Source organism: Manduca sexta, chromosome 27 (genome assembly GCF_014839805.1).
Source record: "Manduca sexta isolate Smith_Timp_Sample1 chromosome 27, JHU_Msex_v1.0, whole genome shotgun sequence".
Classification (NCBI taxonomy): Eukaryota; Metazoa; Arthropoda; class Insecta; order Lepidoptera; family Sphingidae; genus Manduca; species Manduca sexta.
The window spans coordinates 1,571,318-1,594,815 of record NC_051141.1 but is presented as its reverse complement, the minus strand read 5'-3'; the positions used below and the strand labels follow the sequence as shown (position 1 = coordinate 1,594,815).

At 36.4% G+C, this 23,498-nt stretch overlaps 1 protein-coding gene and 1 long non-coding RNA gene across 2 annotated transcripts in view; one reads left to right on the top strand and one right to left on the bottom strand.

The window, feature by feature from the left end:
* LOC119190853 overlaps positions 1-23,498 on the bottom strand; it is a 35,229-nt gene that overhangs the window by 4,167 nt on the left and 7,564 nt on the right. The gene's annotated exons all lie outside the window — the stretch shown is intronic.
* LOC115454998 overlaps positions 1-23,498 on the top strand; it is a 186,918-nt gene that overhangs the window by 162,643 nt on the left and 777 nt on the right. Inside the window, exons 7-16 of the mRNA XM_030183700.2 lie at positions 727-847; positions 14,419-14,694; positions 17,047-17,239; positions 17,456-17,584; positions 17,653-17,884; positions 18,087-18,260; positions 18,551-18,750; positions 20,102-20,220; positions 22,727-22,813; positions 23,240-23,404. Coding sequence (XP_030039560.2) covers positions 727-847; positions 14,419-14,694; positions 17,047-17,239; positions 17,456-17,584; positions 17,653-17,884; positions 18,087-18,260; positions 18,551-18,750; positions 20,102-20,220; positions 22,727-22,813; positions 23,240-23,392 — 1,684 coding nt within the window. The 3' untranslated portion in view covers positions 23,393-23,404. The remainder of the gene's footprint in view (positions 1-726; positions 848-14,418; positions 14,695-17,046; positions 17,240-17,455; positions 17,585-17,652; positions 17,885-18,086; positions 18,261-18,550; positions 18,751-20,101; positions 20,221-22,726; positions 22,814-23,239; positions 23,405-23,498) is intronic.

The window sequence follows — 23,498 nt, the reverse complement described above, 5'->3', positions numbered from 1 at the left end:
AATATATTGAGCAATATTATATACTGTGGGTAAAAATTCTAAGGAACACGAGTACAATTGTCAGGAATAACTTAATTATTAAATTTCGCGTGGTGTTAGGTACTAATATTTATGGGTACCATCAGGTAAGATTTACTCGTATCATTTAGGATTTTATTACACTAATATATTGCGAGCGAATCCACAGCTGAGCGGAGGCGCACAACGAATACGGATGCGCACTGCACGACATTTTCGCTTCATCGACATAATTTTTTATACTCCCCTACAATATCCCCATCTTTCAATTGAAATACAATATCAAATTGTGTGACTTTAATTCGTAAGTATTTGTATTAGTACATCTTGACATTCGCATTTAGGAACAAAATCTTTGCTCTTTTCCAAAATAAGACATAGTAATCGGTCTCTTACAGTCATTCGTTTAAAATCGTTTTTCCTAAATTTGTAATAGTACCTGCTTTTGCGTTCGTTTTCTGCCTCTTCGAATTAACAAAACCAACAGCAATATTTTCTCATCGGAATCTATTGTACTTGAGCAAAACGCGTTACAAGCCCGCAGCGTGTTCGCTGCAAAATCGCGGCAAATTCACTTCGCCATCTATCGCTCACAGTCCGTCAGTGTGATACATCTCTAAAATTACTTATTTGCCGTCACTTCAACACACCTCTGTATTATTGCGTATACAACGACCTATTTAAACGAGACATTAATGATTGAAACAGAGCGTGGGATGCCGGTGTCAGGCCGAAGAACGAGGACGCGGCGGTGCGCAGAGTCGCCGAACGCAACGCGCTCAGGTGCTCCCTGCTGCGCAACGAGGCGAGGAAAAAACAACAGCCCAAGGTAGTGTATAATTAATTCTATCTGTGTTTATCGTTGGATGTTCATTACGCATAAATATAGAATATTCGACGCAGATAGAAGAATTCCCGAATCGCCTTAGTATAAGTATTCATAAGCAAAAAATGGTTTATTGTAACGATAATATTAATTTTCATGTTATACCTAATGAATTTGTTTGCTAACAGTATTTATAGAGCAGAGTAGCGTTAGATTTGTATTGTGCCGAAGTTAATAGAGTGAGCTTACGTTTAAGCTAAAAAGGAAACGAAAATATCGATGTTATGGTAACAAAAATAAAATGAGCAGGTAATATTAACGTTAAATAGCGGCATTATTCAGACAGTGAAAGAATACGAACTGCAAGGAATCTGTGATAAGTCACGCTGCGGTAAGGCATAATGAATGAATATGCCTAATACCTATTAATGACTGAAAGGTAACTTTAAGATCAAAATGAAAATTGATGAGGAAGTGAATGAGATTAGACTGACTGAAATAGTGAAAGAAAACTTATTGCCAACCGTAAACTAGAGAAAGAAAACTTTTATAAAATATGATTCGGTAAAGCAGCAAGCGGTGAAACAAGCAATTTTTATTCTCTTCTCTGGACAAATATTTGCCTTTGATCTGCAAATATTAGTTTCAACATGTTGACTTCTAATTTAATACCAAGACATATCCTAAATTAGACTCAAATTCGATTAAATATTTGGTATATGTATACCAAATATATAAACCAATCCATACAAGGCGAAAGCGTAATTATTTTAATTTTATTGACAACTGTCAATTTCAATAAACGTTCTCAATTACTACCTTCGGATCGATAGGGAAAATGGGCCAATCAGAATAAAGTTTATTTGACATGCTTACGAATGACTTATTTTGAATGGTTTATATTTGCGACTGGTCCGAAGTTGGTTATAGAGATTCTTTGTTAAAATCAGCCCTTAGCATTACTAATGAGGAAATAAAATGTTTAAGTCACAATTTATTAACGTTGGTTATATCGATTACGTATAAATAACTTTATAAGTGTTTTTGAAAATGTCGGACCTACAAATTCGCGTTCATAATTTATTGCAGGAACTATTAGCAGAGTATTCTAATTAATCAAAAGTATCCCTAGCAAACACGAAGCGGGTCCGCGCAAGTCCTCCGACAAACTTTCTCCATACTTGTCCTAACAGCTCAAAACATGTTTATGAGCGTCCTGCGTTCTTCTTTATCAAGTTAAATTAAACGTTAATCTGTTTAATTCACTATCGGATGTAGATGGATAGTCTAATCTGTTTATTGAACTATTTAGATGATGAGTGATACATAATGCCGGTTTTGAGTCATTCGATTTAAAAATATGTGTGTAGGTCCCAATATTTTTCTAAATTGGGTTAGAATCGAGTAAATGGGGGTATTCTGTATAATTTACCTAGGGACAACCTCAAGACATATATAGAATATAACTGATGTTCCACGATAGATCTTGATCTGTCAAATTCTGACAATGGCGACCAGGCTGCGATCTTTAAAGTAAACTTTAATATTTAAATTAAATTTAAGAATTATCCGTTTCACACGCTCCATTTTTTAAAGCGCCAACACATTCATGAGTATTTTTAAATATCACTTCAAAAAAAATATTTCAACACTTTTAATCCAAGCACCAACATTCAAGGTGTTGATAAAATTGAACGTGTTTAATTAAAAAAAAGAACCGCCTGAAGCCGATAATTGTTCATCGTTTTGATACGTAGGTACAATATTTGAATGGAGTTGACTTTTACCTCAGAACAGTGACAAGCATTTTACATTCTGTAATAATATTTTATTTTCGTTGAATACCAAATGGCTTAGAGCCAATACATTTCTCATCAATGCCGTACATTCAACATTCAATTTCGTACCTGCATTGGATTGTATCCGTTCACAAATGAGCAACACTGATGTTAATTGCCCAACAATGGAAAGGGAATTGGCTGCCGAATAATAAATTTAATATTGATGATTTTGCATGGCTTCCAGTAGAAAAAAATCAAAGAGGAATCTTTATTGATTGACTTTTCGTTTGATGTCATTATGAGTGCAGAATTAATTATTAATCAGAATGCAATGTTTCAATTGATTTCAAATCAAAATACTTGACGATAATTTTATTTGTGCTCAGCACTTTATTGATAAGTACCTAAATAAATATATCCCTGTCTCACAATATTGAAATAAATGCGCCAGTTAACGAATACATGCGTTATTTTTATGTGTTTCTTATAAAACTAACAATCGCGTTTTTTTTTTATTTTAACTTTCTTTCGACTTTGTAAAGACTGCGGACTTCATGGTTACAGAGCGATAAAACCCGAAAACTATTTTCATTTCGATTTCTAACATTCACATAAACAAAGGAATCTAAATGTATTGATAGCATTGAATTCTCAACCGACCATTTATTTAAAAGCACAGTTGAGTGCAACTGGTCATCGTTTTAGTCTTCTATAAGGATGATCAGTTTCACTATTAAGAAACTGACGCTGAGTGTAGTCAACCAGATATTGGCAAGTCGCTTAACCTTACTTAAAGGTACAAGTCCATAACAAGCCACAAACCACAGCCGATATAGACGATCGTAGGTACTCTGAATATAACGTTGTCAATCGATGTACAGAATACGGCGAGTTTGTTGCTCTATAACTTGTATAGCAGTCGTAGTAGTATAGACTAGGGGTCGCAATACCGGACCATTTTTCAAAACCGGTATTTTCGGTATTGACCTAAAATAAATTCCGGTATTCCGGTATTTTCGGTATTTCCGGTATTTGAAGAAATATTAGAAAAATAGGAAATATACTTACATTTAAGTTAGTAATTAAATGTCAAATTTTAATGACAGCTTAGTAATTAGTTAAAGGCTGAATGAAAGAGATTATTTTCGTAAGCCAACGTTCACGCCGTTCTGATTTTTGAGAGCTGGCTCAAACCTCACCTTCCTTCTACCCTTTACTCCCTCCCTGGTTTCATTTTGATTAGAAATGATCGAGTTGACAGGAGAGAGGGCGAATTCGCTATATATTTACGTAGCGACCTGAAATACAAAACTGTAATATCTTCCTCTGCTTCTTATTCTGCTTATGCGAAATTTCTGTTTCTTGAGGTTTGGGTCAAGAGAGTGAAAACCTTACTAGCTGTTATTTACTGTCATCATCTCATGATTACCTCTCCAGTCTGGAAACAGTTCTGGAATCTATAAGATCAGAATATGCTTATCACATCATCATGGGTGATTTAAATACTGATCTACGTGCCAGCCACTCTTCCCGATCTCGTAAACTCCTTACTGTCCTTGATTCTGATAAACTGCATGTCCTACCACTGCAAGCCACCCACCATAATATGGATGGTCATGACACTTGGCTTGACATTATCCTCACCTCTGCTCCTTCCCCTGTTTTCTCCCACGGTCAATTTTCCGCTCCTGGCTTCTCTCACCATGATTTCATCTATATGTCTTACGCCCTAAAACCTCTCAAATTCCCTCTAAGATATTGCACTTGCGTAGTTTTAGTCGCATTGATGCGGATAAGCTGAAAGGAGACGCTGCTAAATTTAGCTGGGAACACCTATTCGCAGCCACCTCTGTTGACGATAAACTAGCATTTTAACCGCGCTGTCACTTCACTCTTTGATACCCATGCCCCTTTAAAGAAAATTAAATTAAAACGTCCTCCTGCACCATGGATTACAAATGGGGTTAGGATGGCGATGAGACGACGGGATCGGGCTTTAGTACAGAAGTTATCGTTCGAAGGAGAACTGGTGCCTTTTAAGGCTGCAAGGAATCGGTGTAACCAGTGGTACGTAATGCTAAACGCAGACACATTCTCGGTAATCTTTCTTCTTCCTCGTCAGCCAGTATCTGGAGATTCCTCGGAACTCGGGGTATTGGCACAGTTAAAAACATAGATCTCGACGGTGCGACTATTGGTTTGGATGACATTAATAAACATTTCACATCTGTTACCATGATTGATCACCAAACTAGGCGTCGTACCATGGATTTCTTAGCGGGTCTATCCAGGCCTAACATTAATACTTTTCATTTTCTTCTGTGCCATTGGGTGAAATTAGAAAAGTCATCCTGTCCATTAAATCCAGTGCCACTGGCTGTGACAACATCAGTCGTCGCATGATAATCCCTATCTTGGACCAACTTCTACCAATCATGTCCCATATCATTAACGCCTCCCAGCACTGGTATCTTTCCGTCTTTGTGGCGGAGAGCTATTGCTATCCCTCTTCCTAAAATCCCTAACCCATCACTTGCTAAGCATTTCCGTCCTATATCCATTCTTCCTTTTCTCTCGAAAGTGCTCGAGGCCTGTGCTCACAAGCAACTGTCTGAGCATGTGCACCGAAACAACCTACTGTGCCCACTCCAGTTTGGCTTCAGGCCTGGCCATACCACTATTACTGCACTCCTCAAAGTGACTGGCGATGTTAGGGCGGGCATGGAGAATTCCCAAGTCGTTGTTTTGGCTTTGGTTGATTTCTCCAACGCCTTCAATATAGTCAGTCACGACATTCTTCTTGCAAACCTCTCCCACCTTATGATCTCGCCCACGGCACTGAATTGGTTCTCGTCTTATATTCAGGGACGCCAACAGTTGGTGCGCCTAGACGATTCTTCGTCTAGCTGGCGCGATATAGACCGTGGCGTCCCTCAAGGCGGCATACTCTCCCATTATTGTTCACTATCTTCATAAACCTCTTAACACAAAATCTTCAATGTGCGTACCACCTGTATGCTGATGACTTGCAAATTGATTCTCAGGAGCAAGTTGATTGCGTGTCCGCAGCTGTAGATAGGATAAATAAGGACAATTTCGGCCTTTCGGTAAACCTCGCGGAATTGCCATGAAATACCAGGCCTTCATTGTAGGCAGCTCAAGGCTTTTAAACAGGTTGTATTTTACATCTATTCCCCCTGTTATGTTTCTCAGCTTTGTTTATCTGATAGCTTGCTGTTTGTTCAGCTTTGTTAATCTGACAGCCAACTAGATTCAAGTTGTATCACAATATTAGCCAATCACAACGGCCCTACGTCTACGCACTGCGAAGGCTGCCATGCCGTCAGCTTTTTGCGATTTGAAACTCGAGAAATTAATAATTATACACACATTTTGTACTGAATTTTATTTTTATAAAATACCGAAAATACCGAAAATCCCGGTTTTTGTAAAATCAATACCGGTATTTTGAAGTTCTTAATTTGGTCCGGTATTCCGGTATTTTCGAAATCCGGGATACCGGTATGCAACCCCTAGTATAGACAGATCTATAGGTAGATAGAATATAGAAGAGCAAAGAAGTATATTTCTATAGGCAGTTACAATATAAAGCTGAAAGGCTTTGTTTGTTTGAACGCGGGAGTCTCAGGAATTTCTGGTTCGAATTGATAAAATAATTTAATGTTACACTTATCGAGGAAGACTATACTATATACGTCACAATTTGATCAATAGGACCGAAACATTAATGAGAAATATAGCAAAAGGGCAAAAGGGGGAAAATTTGTTCATTTTGAAAATTTCCATCACTTGCGCTACGTAAACGGTTAAAAATACATAGCTTTGAATTTTTTTTTTTATTTCAAAAAACCATTCGTAGTGTTCGATTACGTACGACCCTGAATTGAAATGGGATGACTAAAATAAATTTAAAACGCTTTTTATTCTATAAATAATTTAGATTACTGTAAATAAAACAAGACCTAACGTTGTAACCCAATTTTGCTTATAATGAAAATAGTATCAAATTTTTTTCTTATCACATAAAAGTAAATATCGCACTTTGTAATTTAACTTTTTCTTATAGATACTTTTTCCAGTTAGTGAACCTAATTATGAATCTTTGTCTCGAAACGAATTATAAACTCGTTTGTTCAAAACGTTACGCCTGTTAACCGTTAAGTTAAACCTAGACGATAAACAAAGGCCGACGCGTGACCTGGTTTCTGTGCTTTCGCGTTCACTTTCACATGAACCTTGTATTGCACTACATATTAAATAGGTCGTTTGCGAATGTCTAGCACTGTTTAATTGCGTTAGTGTTGAAGCGTATCGTATTTTACATTATGGCAATTTTTAAATTTTCTAAGTCCTGATTTTTTAATCATCAGTCTATATAATATTCGATATTTTCTATACTTATGTATCTTAATAATATTAATAACAAATATTATTATTTTTGCCGCTGTACCAATATAAAAATTTGCATGTTGTGATCTCCTATAATTTAAGAGGCACGTCACATTGCTAATTGTAAAAATGCTACGACATTGTTTTTATAATATGCCGTGTATCCTTCGTTGGAGGTCCTTAAATAAATAAATATTCGTTTTGACCACGAGTTCCAACGTTTGAAGTGTGATTTTCTAAAACTCTGAACCTTTTATGCCTTATTTATTGTGATAAGCAACAATTTGATGGTTAATGATATCACGGTTCGAACCAATAGGTTACCAACTCTTTTCTTTGCCGCACAATCAGGCTTTGGAATAGATTGTCTGGGCGCGTGTTTCCTTCATATAATCGTAAGTGCTTCCGCTGTACTGTGAGGAAGCATCTCAGTAGGTCGGCATGACTGTGTCAAATGGGGTAACATTGCCATCTGTTGCCATTTCGATACTTTATCTGAACGGCATCGCGCTGACCGTCCGATGCATTGCTTTAATTTTGTATTGCTCATTTTTTTTCTTTTTTTTTTTAATTTACGCACAAGTAATAAGAAGTTTATTTTCCTGAGAGTGTTTTATGTTATGGTAGTAAAATTTCATATGCAATAAAATAATTACATATTCTGTAAAATTTGTAATAAAATAATTCGACACTACTCTTTTCTTTTTCCTTGGGGCATTGGAATCTGCATAATGAAATTTAAAGATAACGCTACTCAATTACACCTTCTTAAGGCTTTATCGTGCTCCTAAGTTTCTCTATGGCATGAACTACAGTTTTTCCCACCACTATAGGTAAACATAAAATATGACAGCAAACGAAACTCATTACTAAATAAAACAATATTCGTTTGAACATACCAGATTCTCGACTTTCATCTCGATTCTATCATTCACACAGTGTATTGATCGACAAAGACCAATTATCAATTTCGTTAAATTTAGAACGTTCATAAGTTGTGTCATTGGCTTAATCTTATGCATCAAAAATGTTCGTTACGTGTGTATGTTAAAATATGATTATTACAGAGCTAATGATAATTCTACTGCTGGTGGTAGGTAATTGCAACCACTGGGATAGCGTCCAATATAGGCAAAGAAGTGACCCACGTAAGGTGAGGTAAGGTAAGGTGTAGGTATCTATCGTGGGCCGGTTCCAGCCTATTTTTATACAACTTTAAACAGCCCGACAAAATTGTGTTTACTGGCGAGTAGTAATCATCTCTCGTTAGTCAACGGTGCAGAAGGCTCACTTTACTATGCACGGATAAAAATAATATAAAATAAGTGCGTCCTATTCATTTAGTGAGAGCGTATTCAGGCCGTGGATTAGAAGATCATGGGTTGAATTCTTAAGTCGCCAATCTTTATGAAAAAAAAATCTAATAGGTACTATTTTGCCGGGTTTGGATTATCTCTAGAGAAACAGTTGTTATGCAAAAAGCAATCTAAAAGAATAAAGCCAAATCCTTTTTGTAACATACAACAAAAAATATCATTTATAAATATAAACGAATTTAATGGACCAGTGTGTCAAATTTCACAGAAATCAATTACGTCGAAGGCCGTGATATATACGATTGGATATATTTGTAGAATCAGAATTCAGAAATAGGGCACTCAAATGTGAGTTAGGTTATATAACTTCACATGAATTGTCGGACATTTATATAAAATTTGCGTCTATTTTGCTCATAATCGAATATAAACATCTGCGAATATTATGGACGCTGCTGTTACGTGCCTAGATTTGTTTTAAGCCCAAAAAGTAGATATTTTGCCATGGTTAATATCTATGTAATCTAGAAAAGGTTCTTGCTATTTTCAAAAAGTTTTTGTAATTAATTGAAATTCCCACAATGCAATTTCCCTTCCTCCCCAACATTTATTTGAATAAAAACTACATTTGAATGTAGATTTAACGCAGGTATTTAATACTGGATGTTTTCGTAATTTCAAGGCTTATTGACTTCAAATATGAATATAGCGTGTCGGTCGTCGGTTAATAGAAAAACAAATGAATAATATAGAAAATAAAAAAGTTTCAATGTTAATAAATATACAATGAATTATTTATTAGATAAAAGATAGATAGATAGATACGATGCACACGGTGATGTGGAGTCCAGATAGAAGGTTGACTGATGTAAGATGATTAACTATAATTGTAATAATTAAGTTTAATACACCCTAAGTTTAGAATAAAATCCACGGAAAGTTTTTTTTATTGCTTTGTATGACGAGACGAGCTTGCTGCTCGCCTGATGGTAAACAATACAACCGCCCATAAACAGTAGAAATATCATCCAGCGCCTTGAATAACAAAGTATTGTTTGGTATTCCACTGCGTTCGCCACCCTGAGACGTGATATGTTAGGTGTTATTATATCCAGTAGTTACATTGGCTACAATAATGGCCAAAATAAATGTCCAAAGGACTATTACTCGGGTAATTCTAGCAACCTCTGGTTTCTTGAGATAACTCTTTCAATAGCATAAATTAACACGTTGTATTCATAAGCTGTACCTATATGAAATGCAACAATCCCTGTAAAGGAATATACTCGCGCTCCAGCAACCATAAAGGCAAAATTCATTTAAATTCTATTTCACAATAATTACGTCAAAGCATAAATGTCATACGGCTTATGAACTTAACATGAATAATTAGTGGTGTCCTTTGATGTGGTTGATTTATACGTGCATCAACATTAATAATTATTTAAATAAACTATTCAAATAGCATTTATATTTGTTAGTAAGTGGGGAATATGGTGGTCGGTTCCTGTCAGATGCAGACCAAGAACTAAGCTTAAAAAAAAACAGAACATATTTGTACATAGTTTGCGCCCAGCACCCATGTAAAGAAAATTGACAGCTATGCGAGGTAAGCAAAACTTAGCTTAGCTTTTGTTTGCAACTCTCATTGTACTTCTGTGTGGTAATGATAGTGTCTTGTATTCATTGATTCTTAATCTGTCATCTGAAATTTTTACTTTAAACCATCTTGAAAATACTGTTTTGTATTCCATTTCATTTTTTAATACACGGGCTGACAACGTTGTTATTATCTTAAGTTGGTTTAAAAATGAATAAAAAACAAAATATGCAATTCTGTAAAATCGCTAGCTTAATGGATCATTATTATTTCCTTTTAATCATTTAATTTAAATTAAGTGGGCAGAAGCTCTAAGTAGGTAAGGTAAGTGTTTCATAGAACTAGTGCTTATTTTCAAGAACAGACTTCGCCGAATAATGTTAAATTAAAACAAAAATAATTTTAACATCTTACTTACAATGTTTTCTGAGATTAAAAACTTATATCAGATATACCAATATAAAGCAAACAGAACGTAACAAAATATTTTAAATAAAGAAGTGTATAAAATATTAATTTACGGTGAGCATCTGCGTCTGTTTCGTACAATGGAAGTATCTGAGGCGAATCTATCTCCCCAATGAGTTTATGTTCGCCAGTGAACAAATGGGATGCCACAGACGCCTATCGCGAAAATCTTGAGATGTTTGAAAGCACTTCAATGATTGACAACATTTCGACTGTATGTTGATAAATCGTATTCGATTGTTACATGATTCATACTATAAATGTTTTTAAGGAATGTCAAAATATTGACTCACCCCCTTATTCATAAACATTTTTTATCTAACGACCGAGTAAGGCTGTGATAACAAGTCTGTTTCTCAGTGCTGACGGCATGACAGTCTTCGCAGTGCTGGACATGGCCGTTGTGATTGGCTAATATTGAAATACAACAATAATAACCAATCACAACGGCCCTATGTCTATGTCTCAGTGCCGTTGGGCACTAAGAAACAGGCTTGTTATTACAGCTTTACTCCGTCCTTAGATAAAAAACGTTTATGAATAAGGGGGTAAGTCTTTTATTACGAGAAGGTAATGTTTAAGATGAGTGATACAAGTCTGTACAGTCCATTTTTCAAATTAATAGCGTTTAGAAGTTTATGTAAGCTTTATGGTGTAAAATAAAATTTTTATGCAAGGATTAACCGTTTGACAATTCGTTATGTAACCTACTTCTACATAGAGGTTAACTTTTAAGCATTCACCAAGCAATTCCAGTAATTCCTTTTTTAGAAATGTCTATTAATTCTACCTTTCTAAAATTATAATTAAATATACACTCACGCCTTTTCTTCCTCGAAGGGATAGGCGGAGGCGTAACTAATGCATTCACTTTCCGTCGTATATTCCATCCCATGATGTGATAGACGACGAACTTATTATCATATGGGGCACAGATTCCAGTTTCCGGACTGATACTTGATAGAAAAACGGAATGTCACAGTGCCAAACCCGGGGATTGAACCCGAGGCTGCACTGCAGACGTACCTTTACACAACTATGCCACCGAGGCAGTACCTATTAAAACAATAACTATGTGTGATTAAGATCTATACATCATTTCAGCTGTCCTTGAATTACATCCTGAAATTACATATCTACTACGAAATTAATCCAAATAATTGGTTAGTACTTAGTAGGTATTAGACTGTCCCGCCCTCAATATAATAAAGCTAGTAGCCAAGTATTCACGTAATTTTACAACTTTAAAAAAAAAGTCCTATCACATGAGCTCCTAGATTTAATTCCAACAATAGGCATGGCAAAAACGCTGGAATGCACGGAAATTCCGTCTAGTCTCTACAAGGTCCATGTCGTATACAACGCCGGACGTTATTTGCATACTGTTTAACATGATGATAACTCATGATATGCCAGAGACTACACTCCCAAAGTACGTGATGAGTAGACTGTTCATATTCGTAACCAGGTGTAGAACACAGGCACGTAGGAGAAGGTCTTAGTTTTTTTTGGGCTATCGGACCCCGCAGTCAACGTCGGGAGAAACCTTCGAATAGGATACTAGAATCCCCGACTTAGCGACTACATTACCCTGGAGGAAAGTTGGGAGTAGATAGCCGGGAAGGAAGTTTGGAGGAGGGAAAAGGACAACTCTTAGGATGGGAGTAGGGGAGAATGCCAGGAAATGTTCGCGAGCTCTTATAGGCCTCAATGTGAACTGGCAACCGTGGGGTATCCACGCTGAACTGTGTGCATAGGGCCATGACAAATGTCTTCCCGTGCATGGACATACATTCGGTGTGGAGACTGAGGGCACAAGAATTGTCTCGGGGGAGTAGTTTGACATATTATCTATAATTAGTGGTTGAATACGCTATTCCTCACACACTTTGTACGCAGTACCTATCTCATCCAATCAACAATAGACCTATACAATTTCAAGTGTTTGAAATTCCGAATTGCATTTAATTGGGCGTGTACGTTTCCAACTATTAAATCATAAATGTTTTATTGTTAATCTCTTCCATTATATATTTGGACGTGCATAACACAGTAATTGGATAGCTTTGATAGTATAATTGTTCTAGCTTATGCTCGCCGCTTCGTTCGCGTGAACGAATTTTGAGGAATAAAAGTCCCGTCATATATTTTTCCGGGATAGAAAGCAACCTATAACCCTTCCATGGTCTTAAACTATCTCCATACTAAATTTCATAAAAATTCGTATAGTAGATTTTAAGAAAATCGATAACATACAGACAGACAGAAAAGGGGACTTTGTTTTATAATATTATGCTTAGATTACCACTCGTTATGCCACGAGGACTTGCCATGAATATACGTACAAAATAACGTAGTTCCAAACGCGAAATAAGATCGCTAATAAGCTGTCAATGTCAATATTTTCAAGATAATATACCGTAGGTATATGTCGATAATTGGAACGGTATCAGAAACTGTGTCAGTCTTAATGAAAACTTGTATCGAGAACTTGTATTTACTATATTAATTTTTATGTATGAACGACCGGCTACAAGAAATTTTGCTCATCTGGTTATGAATACCTAATTTAAATAGTGGGTATATGATGTTATAGTGTAACTAGATTCCTTTTTTATACAAGCTTACTAAAGTGACAACTAAAATACTAAGAAAAGATGGAGCATATGTGTAGCTCATAGACATAGAGTTCGCGACCTTCGCCGCAGAGTCGCTCTCTTTCAAAGGAATCACTTTTGCAAGGGTTTGTCAGTCCCTTCTCATCGTATACGCCACCGTAAGAGAGACTAACTTAGTTATCTATAGTAATATTATAAATCTGAAGAGTAAGGCTAATCTCAAGAACTTCTAAATCAATTTAGAATTTTTTCACTAATAGGTATATTACTCCGGAGTCCTACTTTTGTCCCGGGTAAAATATTTATCCTGTAAAAACTTTTCACGCGGCGAGCGGCAAGTAAATATTCGATAGACATGAACCAGATAATATGAAACTTTTTATTGATCGTGTGTCAGCACGCGTTATGTAATAACCTTTCTGTGTGTTTTCTTGGTAATATTATCGGATGTATATATGTCTCATTCCTAATAAGAAAACTTATAAGAAATCATGTTACTTATATCAAAAAGTGATAAGTCGAGGTATTTTATTTAGAAAAAAAATAATCACACATTACGCGAGGACACCTTTTTGTTAAGTCTGTTTCATCCCATGACACTTTTAAAACTTAAGTATTAAATATTATTTCCACCCACGTTAGGGTGTTTTTAATTTATAATCCATGTGAATATTGTGATTTACTTTTAGGCCGTGACTATTTCAAGGAACGAAAACAATATAAAATAACAATCACACCCTGTTACTTGGAATCAGCTTTAATTTGCCCGAACAAGCCGGCTATTAATACCAACGTATAATTAAATTAATTTGAGGTTCACCGTAGGTACTTGTGGAGCATTAGGTGGTTATAATTTAAGAAGTAAACGAATAGAATATTAAATAAATATTGAGCACTGAAGTAAACCGTTTATGCACGGCACTTTCTACTTATTTAAAATAGATCGGCTTGCGTGTGGTAAGTGTGGTGGGATCCAATATAATGTCGATTGACGATTGATCATTACCAAGGGGTAATGATTTGCCGAGGGGCAGTCAACACAAGTTTGGCAGCTTGTTGGAACCGGATATACACAGGCAGATATATATAATCCTGGAACACGATACAGTTACGTGGGCCACTATGGCAGGTTTAAACACCTTGTGTGCGGTGATTGCTATCCTGGCGGATACAAAATAATATGCAAATGTGTAAACAGAAACTAGACTAAAACGACTAATTACCTGAGGATGCACTGTCAGCTCATAGTAACACAACACACCTCAGAAATGGCCCATGCATTGCATAATTCGAAAACAAAGATCGTTAGATAAGAATGATATAGGCACTTGTTTTAACTCCTTGCTTGCTATTAAACACTTAACACCCTTTAAACTTGCAGCAAGAAACAACATCACTCGCAGAACGCATTCGCCTCCTCACTTGCGACGTGGAAGATGAGCCAGAGGAGCAACGGTCCTCGCCGGCTGGAGCCAGCCTAGACAAGATGTCTAGCAGCAGCGACAAATCCAGCGAGAAATCATTCAACAGCATCGATAAGAACGAGAAAGCATTCGGCAGCGCGTCATCTAGTTCGTCATCGTCCACGCTGTCAGCGCCGGTGCCAACCCGTCAGCAGCCGCCTGACCTTGGTGATGTCCATCAAGAACCAGTCAAGGTAAAGTTTCATTTCTATAAACATGTATTTTTTTTCTTTAATATAGTAAAATAACATTCGTTATTTTGATAGTCTCCAAAATTTAAATTCAATAAATACCCATTAGTTGAACCAGAAACGCGAATATATGAAAGATACACTACGAGTTTTTCGCCATAACAATGGTGGTCATTATGGGCTATGTTTGTAGACGCTTCGTGTTTTCAAATAACCCACGTGCACCCTTATTTGCTCCAGTAGCTACCGCGACCCGCATAGTTGCTTTCGTACACTATATTTTCAACGACCTAACAAAGTCTTGAAATTCATAATCTAATTGATCACATATAAATATAATTTTCAAGTGAATATTAATGTTAATATTGTAGGTACCTGTATATTAAGTGCATGTCGATTAAACAACCGCCAGATTCAAATGCGGACTGTCCTAAGAAAGTATCTCAGCAACTTGGATAACTCTTATTAAAGAAAAGAACAGTCACAAGCGAAAACTAGTGTTATAATATGTGTTATTTTTATAATAACATTTTCATTTATCCATACTTACACGCATTACCTAAACCACGTAACGTTTCATAACATCTGCAATGCAGATATCACGAATGAAACCGCGACGTTTCTTACCAAGATAAAAACATTGTCCCCGCACTGTTCAGCACTGGAATAAGCTAGTAATTATAATCGACATAACTGAGGCACCTCGCGAAACAATTATTTCGCAATGTCGTTAAAGTTAGCCAAAGCTAGTGTTAATGGTTAAAAAATATATTTTATTTTTGTAATAGGCCTGAAACCGGTTGGTTGTTATGAGATACTTACCAGACCTACAACAATTTTAAGAGAAACCATTATGGACTTATTTTGTCTGTTTCGCGGTTATCTCCGAAATGATCAAATTTTAGCATCCTCTTATCGGAGAATTATCCGGGCGGAATCGTGAACTATAGCTTGTACAACTCCGTGAAAGGAGCAGTCAAGTGTTAGTATTACTCTAAGGGTTGTTTTAGTACGTAACCGTCCCCCTTCTCCCTCCCTCTTCACTAAGCCCGATACGACTATCACGAGTCGAGACTCGAGAATAACGTGTTAAGACGATGCTTGTTACGTAAAATGGCCTTTTCGATCGATACACGTGTTTATTGGAAAAATCCTGTTAGTATCCTTACGTATTATAAAACAAAGCCTCCCACTACGTCGCTTAAAGTAAATTTTGTGCGGAGATAGTTCGAAACCCTGAGAAAGACATAAGCTACTTTTTATGCCGCGAAAATTTATGGTTAGGTCCTTTGACTGGGAAAAATCTTTCGCGCGAATAAAATTGATTTTTGATATCTCTAGCAAATTGGTATGTCTCTCATATGTGAGAGTCTGTCTGGGTAGGTAAGTTTAACGGGTCCAAAACTTAATTGCCCAGACAGCGCCCGTATAGTAGCATAACCGTTTTCGATAATGAAAGTTCCATTTGCACATTCTACCACTATCATAATAAAATACATACATAGGTACAGATGCTCAAACCATACAGATGCCTTTCGTATATCGTTACTGACATTCAAATCAATAATACCGCTACGAAAGCTGACAATAAATTTGTAAGGAGGTTGTTTATTCCAGACAAGTTCGTTGGTCGTGGGAAAGGTCTTTATCGGAGTTGGAAGCTTCGGCGAAGTTTGCGTGTCCATTTAATTTTCCCGCTATTTAACTACCCTGGCAAACGTTTGTCAATAACGTGTTCATAAAAAATCAATTCATTAAATCTAGCTTTTATGCTTTGTATTGGTGAAACCTATGATGATAACCTATGATTTTCGTACGTACACGAAGTTTCTATACTTTTCAGACGGTTGGAAAAATATTGTCAATAATATGGCAAAAGTAAATGTAATATTATATATCATTTGTAGTTAGATGTATGCTTAGGTATTACCTAAAAGAAAAAAAGAACACTTTTTAACAAAAGAAAATCCGCCTAGATCCACTACAATCCAAAAAATATATATTTTACACACAAGCAATAAAACCTTCTTTCCAATTGATGATTTTATGTTTACATGTATATAATCCATATAGCATCGGAACGTTTGCCGGCAAACATGACAGCTACATGAAATTACGGTGTGTCAGTCACGGGAATATAACCTTATATACTACATAATAAGGTTATTTTTCCGTGACACGCGTAATGTCATGTAGCTGTCATGTTTGCCGGCAAACATTCCGATGCTTTAATCGATAAAATGTTTTTGGAGTCGGTACCGAAATTAAATTGAACATTGTTGTTGTATATTTGTTTGTTACTTAGCTATAGTAGCAAATTTTTTCTAGTTTTGCTCAAAACTAAATTTTATTTAGCCAAGATCGGAGCCTCGAAGGCAGTTCCTGTCTACCCTCGCTCCGCTGACAGCGTGTGTCGGTAGCGTGACCCACCACGAGGGCTCCTACTACGTACCTCCCAGCGATAGGACCTCAAGCGCGTCGGCTACACATTTAGACTTCCAGGAACACAACGACGCTCCGGCGCCTGATGTTGTTGCTGGGACCCCAGGTAATTACAATACACATACATACAGGGAAACAAATTTCAACAAATAATACCCTCTTTTAAAAAAAAACTCCTTCGACCTCTTCTAAACGCTGAATATCGAGAAAACTGAAAGAGCGTATATTCATTTACATTAGTTCTTCATCCGCGGAAAGTGCTAACATGTGCTCCTTTAATTTTAAATATCTACAGGGATTGCAAATGTAGAATTAATTTTAGGTGCCGGCGAAGGTGATGATGGATTGGCGGCGTTCGCCCGAGCTACCGCTCCGAGGACAGAGAGACTACGACAACGTTACGGCCAAGAGTCGCAACCGGTCAGCAGTGACGACGAACACGATGATTACGGTTAGTAATCAGTTGCAAAGTCACTTTTTCTTACTAGTTTCACGTTTTCACAATTCGATATTTCGCAGGTTTCCACCGACGGCCTGCTGTCCGAGGGATAGCAATTAAACAACAATTGGGAGCCTCCGACGAAATCTTACAACAAATGCAGAACGAATTGCAGCCGTCCCCAGGCACCACGCCCGCCCAAATACCAGCCCACGCGTGCCAACGGACGAATTCCAATTACTCTTGGCAATACTATTCTGAAGCAAATCTTAACTCCAGGCCGCAGAGCAGGGCCAGTGCCAATTCAAACTGGTAAGCGGATTACTTATCTAAATTTATTGTTGAATAGCCGTATTCGGTATTAGTTCTACGGCAATTTCCATTATATTTGTATTCGATAACACTGATGGGTTAAGCTTAGCCTAGTTAGATGAAGTATTATTTTTTTTATTGGCTGTGTGCCAACAAGGTTACGTTATAATATCGTGTTCAGCGAAGCTCTGTGGTTTATTAGGTCGAAGTCATCAGATTACGTGACAGCGCGACAGTGCAGCGGCACCCCCGTACCCCAGCAGCACTCGGACTCGTGCTATGCTCACGCACAAAATATGGCCTCATATGTCCACTACCAACAGAGGCAACAGCAGGAGAGCATGTATAGGAACTGCTCTCTGTACGCTAACATTGGGTAAGTAAAGGTATTTTGCAAATATAACTCAAGGTCTATTATATGGGAGTGTTTGGAGATGTAGTTTAATAGGCATATGTAACGCTTGCCACAAGAATTTATTTATCCTATTTTATAAATTAAAACGTCATGTCACTTGTGGAATTTAAGATTAAAGACAAGAAACATATAACCGTGCAATGGAAATCTCAATTAACGAAACCTAATAAGAATGTATTCTTAATTCAAAAACCCAAGTCTTAAGTAATTATCCAAATCAAAGAGGCGAATGTGCAATGTTTGTCTGTCAGATGTTCGGATAGCAGTCAAGAGCTGTACAGCTTGCAGACGAGTTCAGAGCAAACGTCACCGGTGCGGCTGGCGCCGCGATGTCGCCGGCCTGAGTCGCCGCCGCCGATCCGCACACACCACCAGCTCCTATACGTGCCTTACAATGCGCACTACCACTACCAACATCATGAATACGGAGCGCAGTGGACTGCTAACGATTGTAAGCTTTATATACTTTTCTTTGTCATTTGAAATACGAACCTACAGAATTTAGCTATTAATTAGTTGACGATATGAAGTAGTGTTGAACACCTGCAGGTTCAGAAGAATTATGCAAGGACAGGGCATTTCAGCCACTAGTAACCTCATACTTATACTTTGTCATTCTTTTATATTCCATTCGACCCCGCTAAATGCAGACGGCCGCGTTTAGTTCTTACTGATCCAGAGGACGATATCAGTCTGACTATTCGTCGTAAAAACGAGTTCTTGAAACAAAGGTACACTCCACAAGACCGCAGTTCCGTCCTAGACGCATTCCCCGTCCCCCTGACCCATCTCATAGTTCCGGCCCCAAGGCCCACAAAAAGGGTATGCAATAGTTAAATTGTTAGTTCCCTACAACTACGTGCATCCATAATTGCAGATGTCTCATCATCTCTCATTGACCTGAGCCGACGTTTATAACCCGTTAGTAGATTGACCAAAAGTCCGGTGTGGTTGTATAAGCCGACCCATATCAGGCTAACAAGCGTAGGTGTTAGGTAAAAAAAACTGAAAACCAAGAAATTCTCAATGGCGGTGTTTCTTACACGTCTGTTAATTGCAATGGATTCTCATTACTTTACGTTTGGAAATACAAACTTCTTCGTACTAATTAAGGGTAGATATCTTAGTGTTAGTTATCAAAAACTCAGCTATTAAATCTGCACACTTAGTCGCCGTGCGGTTACTGCCACTTACACCATAAATTTAAACTCTTTTCCAACTGTATTTAAGCGCATTTTACATCATGCCGGCTTACCGTGTTCGTAAAACTACACTCATTTACAAACGGCATTATTAATGGTGCAAGACATTAAGAGATAGCCAGGCGGTTTTCCGACGCATTAAAGCGTTGTTGTAGCTGTTAAACATGTCTATGTCTATATTTATTACAAACCATAGGAGGGCTCCTAATTCCTTCTTCATAATCATAACTAAAAATTCTAGTACATAAACCTCTAAAAAATTTGTTATAAAACAAGTTTATTGTGGTTTACATTTTCCTTACGATATATTGTATCGACATAGTCATGACTACTGCAAATCAGAATCGACGGTCGACAATTCTACACTTAGAACAAAACTCCATAAATTTAGAACAATTGTCTTCAATTCGCAACAAAATTTACTAAATATAAAAAAAATATAGATAGTGTAAAATTTGCCACGAAAAACGAAGCATGGTATTTAGAAACAACTTATTCTCTGAACAAAATTATGTAATGAATTACATGAAAAACAGGGAGTGATTTAAATGTATTCTCTATAGAATTCATACAACTAAAAGGGCATTTATTGGTGTGCAGACAGCCGAATGCACTCGTACTATCAACAACAGCAGCAACCTCGCAGCAGCGCGAGCACCCCGCTACCGCCATCAACGCAACCACAGCGCGCCCACTACACACACGCATTGCAGTTGCAGGTAAGAATACTTGTGACTTCATAATTCATAGTTTATTCCTACATCTATGTACGTAATATTTTTACTCAAGATGTGCATTATTCCAAGAGGAATATTAAACATTATTTATTTCTATTGTCAGAAAGTATTCAAATATTCTTTCAAAATGAAATTCTTATATCAAATTTTGTTCAAACTAAATATTTAAACAAAACCCTTTTTCTTCAAAAATACACTTTATATTTCTTTAAATTTATATACGTGGTACGTAAAATTTAAAATGTAAAGCTTCTCAAGAAGGTAGCACGTAGGATTATTAATAATAATGTCAAATAAATGGAACGGATTATGAGCTTATAAATCACATAACATTGACAATACATGCATGCATATGTTTTACAATAGATGCTACATTTAAAGCCCGCACATAAAGCGAAAGTAAATAAGTTATCACGTAAAAATATCGCACAAACTTTGGCCATTTTTATATTATACATATTTTCCAACAATTTACTTGTAGCTTCGATTTTTTTTTCGTTCATTTATAAAAATGCAGTAGTGTTTGCTCTACGCAGCCTAGGAATATAGAAAACTGTTTAAAATATAATTTGTATAAATAATTTCTACCGAAACCGTTAACTGGAAATTATATTTATCTAAAATTGACGGATTCCAAAATATACAATATAACAAATAATTAAAATTTTTGCTCAATACTATATCTATTTAAAAGCAAACTTATCAATTAAAAACTATCTATAGTATAAAGCTGAATAGTTTGTTAGTTTAAACGCGCTAATCTCAGGAACTACTTTTTTGTATTGAAATATTATTTTAGTGATAGCCCATATAGATATAGTAAACCAATGTTATATAGGAGCACAATTTTTGAAGACATTGTACAACAAAATGCATGCTCTTAATAATTGTTATGAAGAATTGAAAAAGTAATAGATTAATATTATAATTTACAGATATAAACCCGCCACTAGAATAAAATGCCAATATAAACAAATATATTTCCGACAAATTTAAATCATCTGCAAGCGAAATCCGTTTCCGTTAATAGACAATTGCTTGCGATTGTCATTTGTCACCGTCCGCTTTTATATTTACCCATTTAATACTGTTTCTAATTAAATCAGCCTCACAACGAAATTATTGAAGTGTTTCCAACGCCGTGGAATAAGTCGATAAAGTCTTGAAGACTTTTCCGAGATATTATACAGATAAAGTTGTGTCAAGTAACAGCAGCGGTGGCCATGGCGCCTTTCTGTAATAGTTGACGCTAACAGAAAACAAAAAAGTATGGGAATGACATCCTAACGATAAGTCTATCGCTAGGATATGTCACCCATATCTATACAAATATACAAAGCCGTAGTTTTTTTTTTGTTTAAGTGCTAATCTCAAAAATTAAACTGATTTAAAAACAATCTATAATAGGACATCTACATTATTCCTGAGTACTATGGGCTACTTTTCATCCCGGGAAAATATTTATCTCCGAAAAACTGTTGCACGCGGGTAGAGGTGCAAGTAAAAGCTAATTCCATATATCCATAACGTTATCGTTATCAATTGTAAAAATTCATTTTAGCCATACCATAACTATGAAAGACTAACTGTTACGCAATAATGTAGACGACACAAAAGTTTCTAATATTCAGTTGGTAGGTTATCGTATTTCTTAATAGAATACACTTTTTTAATGGTATACACGTCGTCTCATTTAATATTGTGTGACAATCTTCGATCTGTAAATTGACCGCAAAAACCAACCAAATAGAATTGGTAACACATTGTGAATATTGCAATCAAACATTATTCGAATCAGTCAATTTTAGCTTCAATTTGGTATTATCGTTAAATTAATTTCGGTATACAAAACTTTAAAACAATAGCTGATATTATACATTAAGGTATTTATAGGTATCATATTTTAAAATGACTTCACTTTAAAAACAAGTATTAGGTACTTTCATAAAAATCGGAACTTCAACTTCAAAAAAACGTTACCAACTAGACATCCAAATAGTTCTCAAAACAGACTTACGATACGCGTATAAACCTAAAATAACAGAAAAACCGCGCTAAATACCTTTAAAACTTCCATGTTGTCGTAAACAACGACCGCAATCTCCGCTACGTAAAATTTTCACAAATCAACTTATTTTATTTAAAAACATATTTAACCCTTATCAAAACCAAAACGAACAATTAATCCGAATCCAATCAAGTATCGACATTATATAGTTAAGAAATATACTCTATAAAGTTTACGTAACTACGTACCAAGTTCGGAAGTTCAAACTATTGTAAACAAACGACCACGTGCTACGTTGCTAAGCTACGAGAACCTGCACCAGAGTGCACTAGGAACGCCATCTGTTGCACACCACCGCACTCCGATTTATAGGAACTAAATTATGACCTAGTGTTCACTTTAGTTCCTAGATATACAACTAGGTGGCGCTGGAACGTTAACGTCAAATTGCATATAAATATTATGCTTTTCATGTTTCAGACATTATGCCCAGCGCCTGCTAGATACAGGCCAGTGCCGGCACCACAGCCCGGTGGTGGTAAACAAATGATCTGTTATTCAGAAAAGGTAAAAAAATGAACTTATAACTACAAAATATATTCCATTTAACAATCAAGATTATTACACACTACATTCTCTAGATATTCAATAAAATAATTATAAAAGATAGACGTTATCCAGTACCTACACAATATCATACCATTCAAATAAGCACCTTTAATATTTATATGGAGTATGTACCAAAGAAATAATTTAGCTATTTCCTAGGCAAAAAAAAAACTTTTTAAATAAGCAAACGAGACAAAAAATACAATTAATCATTAAAATTGCTAGCATCTGGACATGGTATAGAATATCTATGTTACTAATTACTTAGAATACAGGATTGCCACTTTATTTTCAGCAAGCACTTTCAACTAGTACACAAGCAAACATTTACACTAACATAAAATGTATTATTTATTACTATAGGTTATTATTTTGTTATTTCAGGTGCCAGCTCCTATGTACCAGCCGGCACCAGGCTCACCCTCGCGAGCCGCCAGGGGCGCCCCTGAAGGGGCACCCTCGGGTGTCGCGGCCCAGGCCGCAACATCCCCAATGGCCCCTCCTCCAAACCCAGTTTATTACGCCATGAATGTCTGACGAGGGGACTAGGTAAATGATTATTTATTTGTATTACATAATCTTTACGGCAAATATATTATAAAATAAATAAATAACCATTGGCACTAAAATAAACTGGAATGAA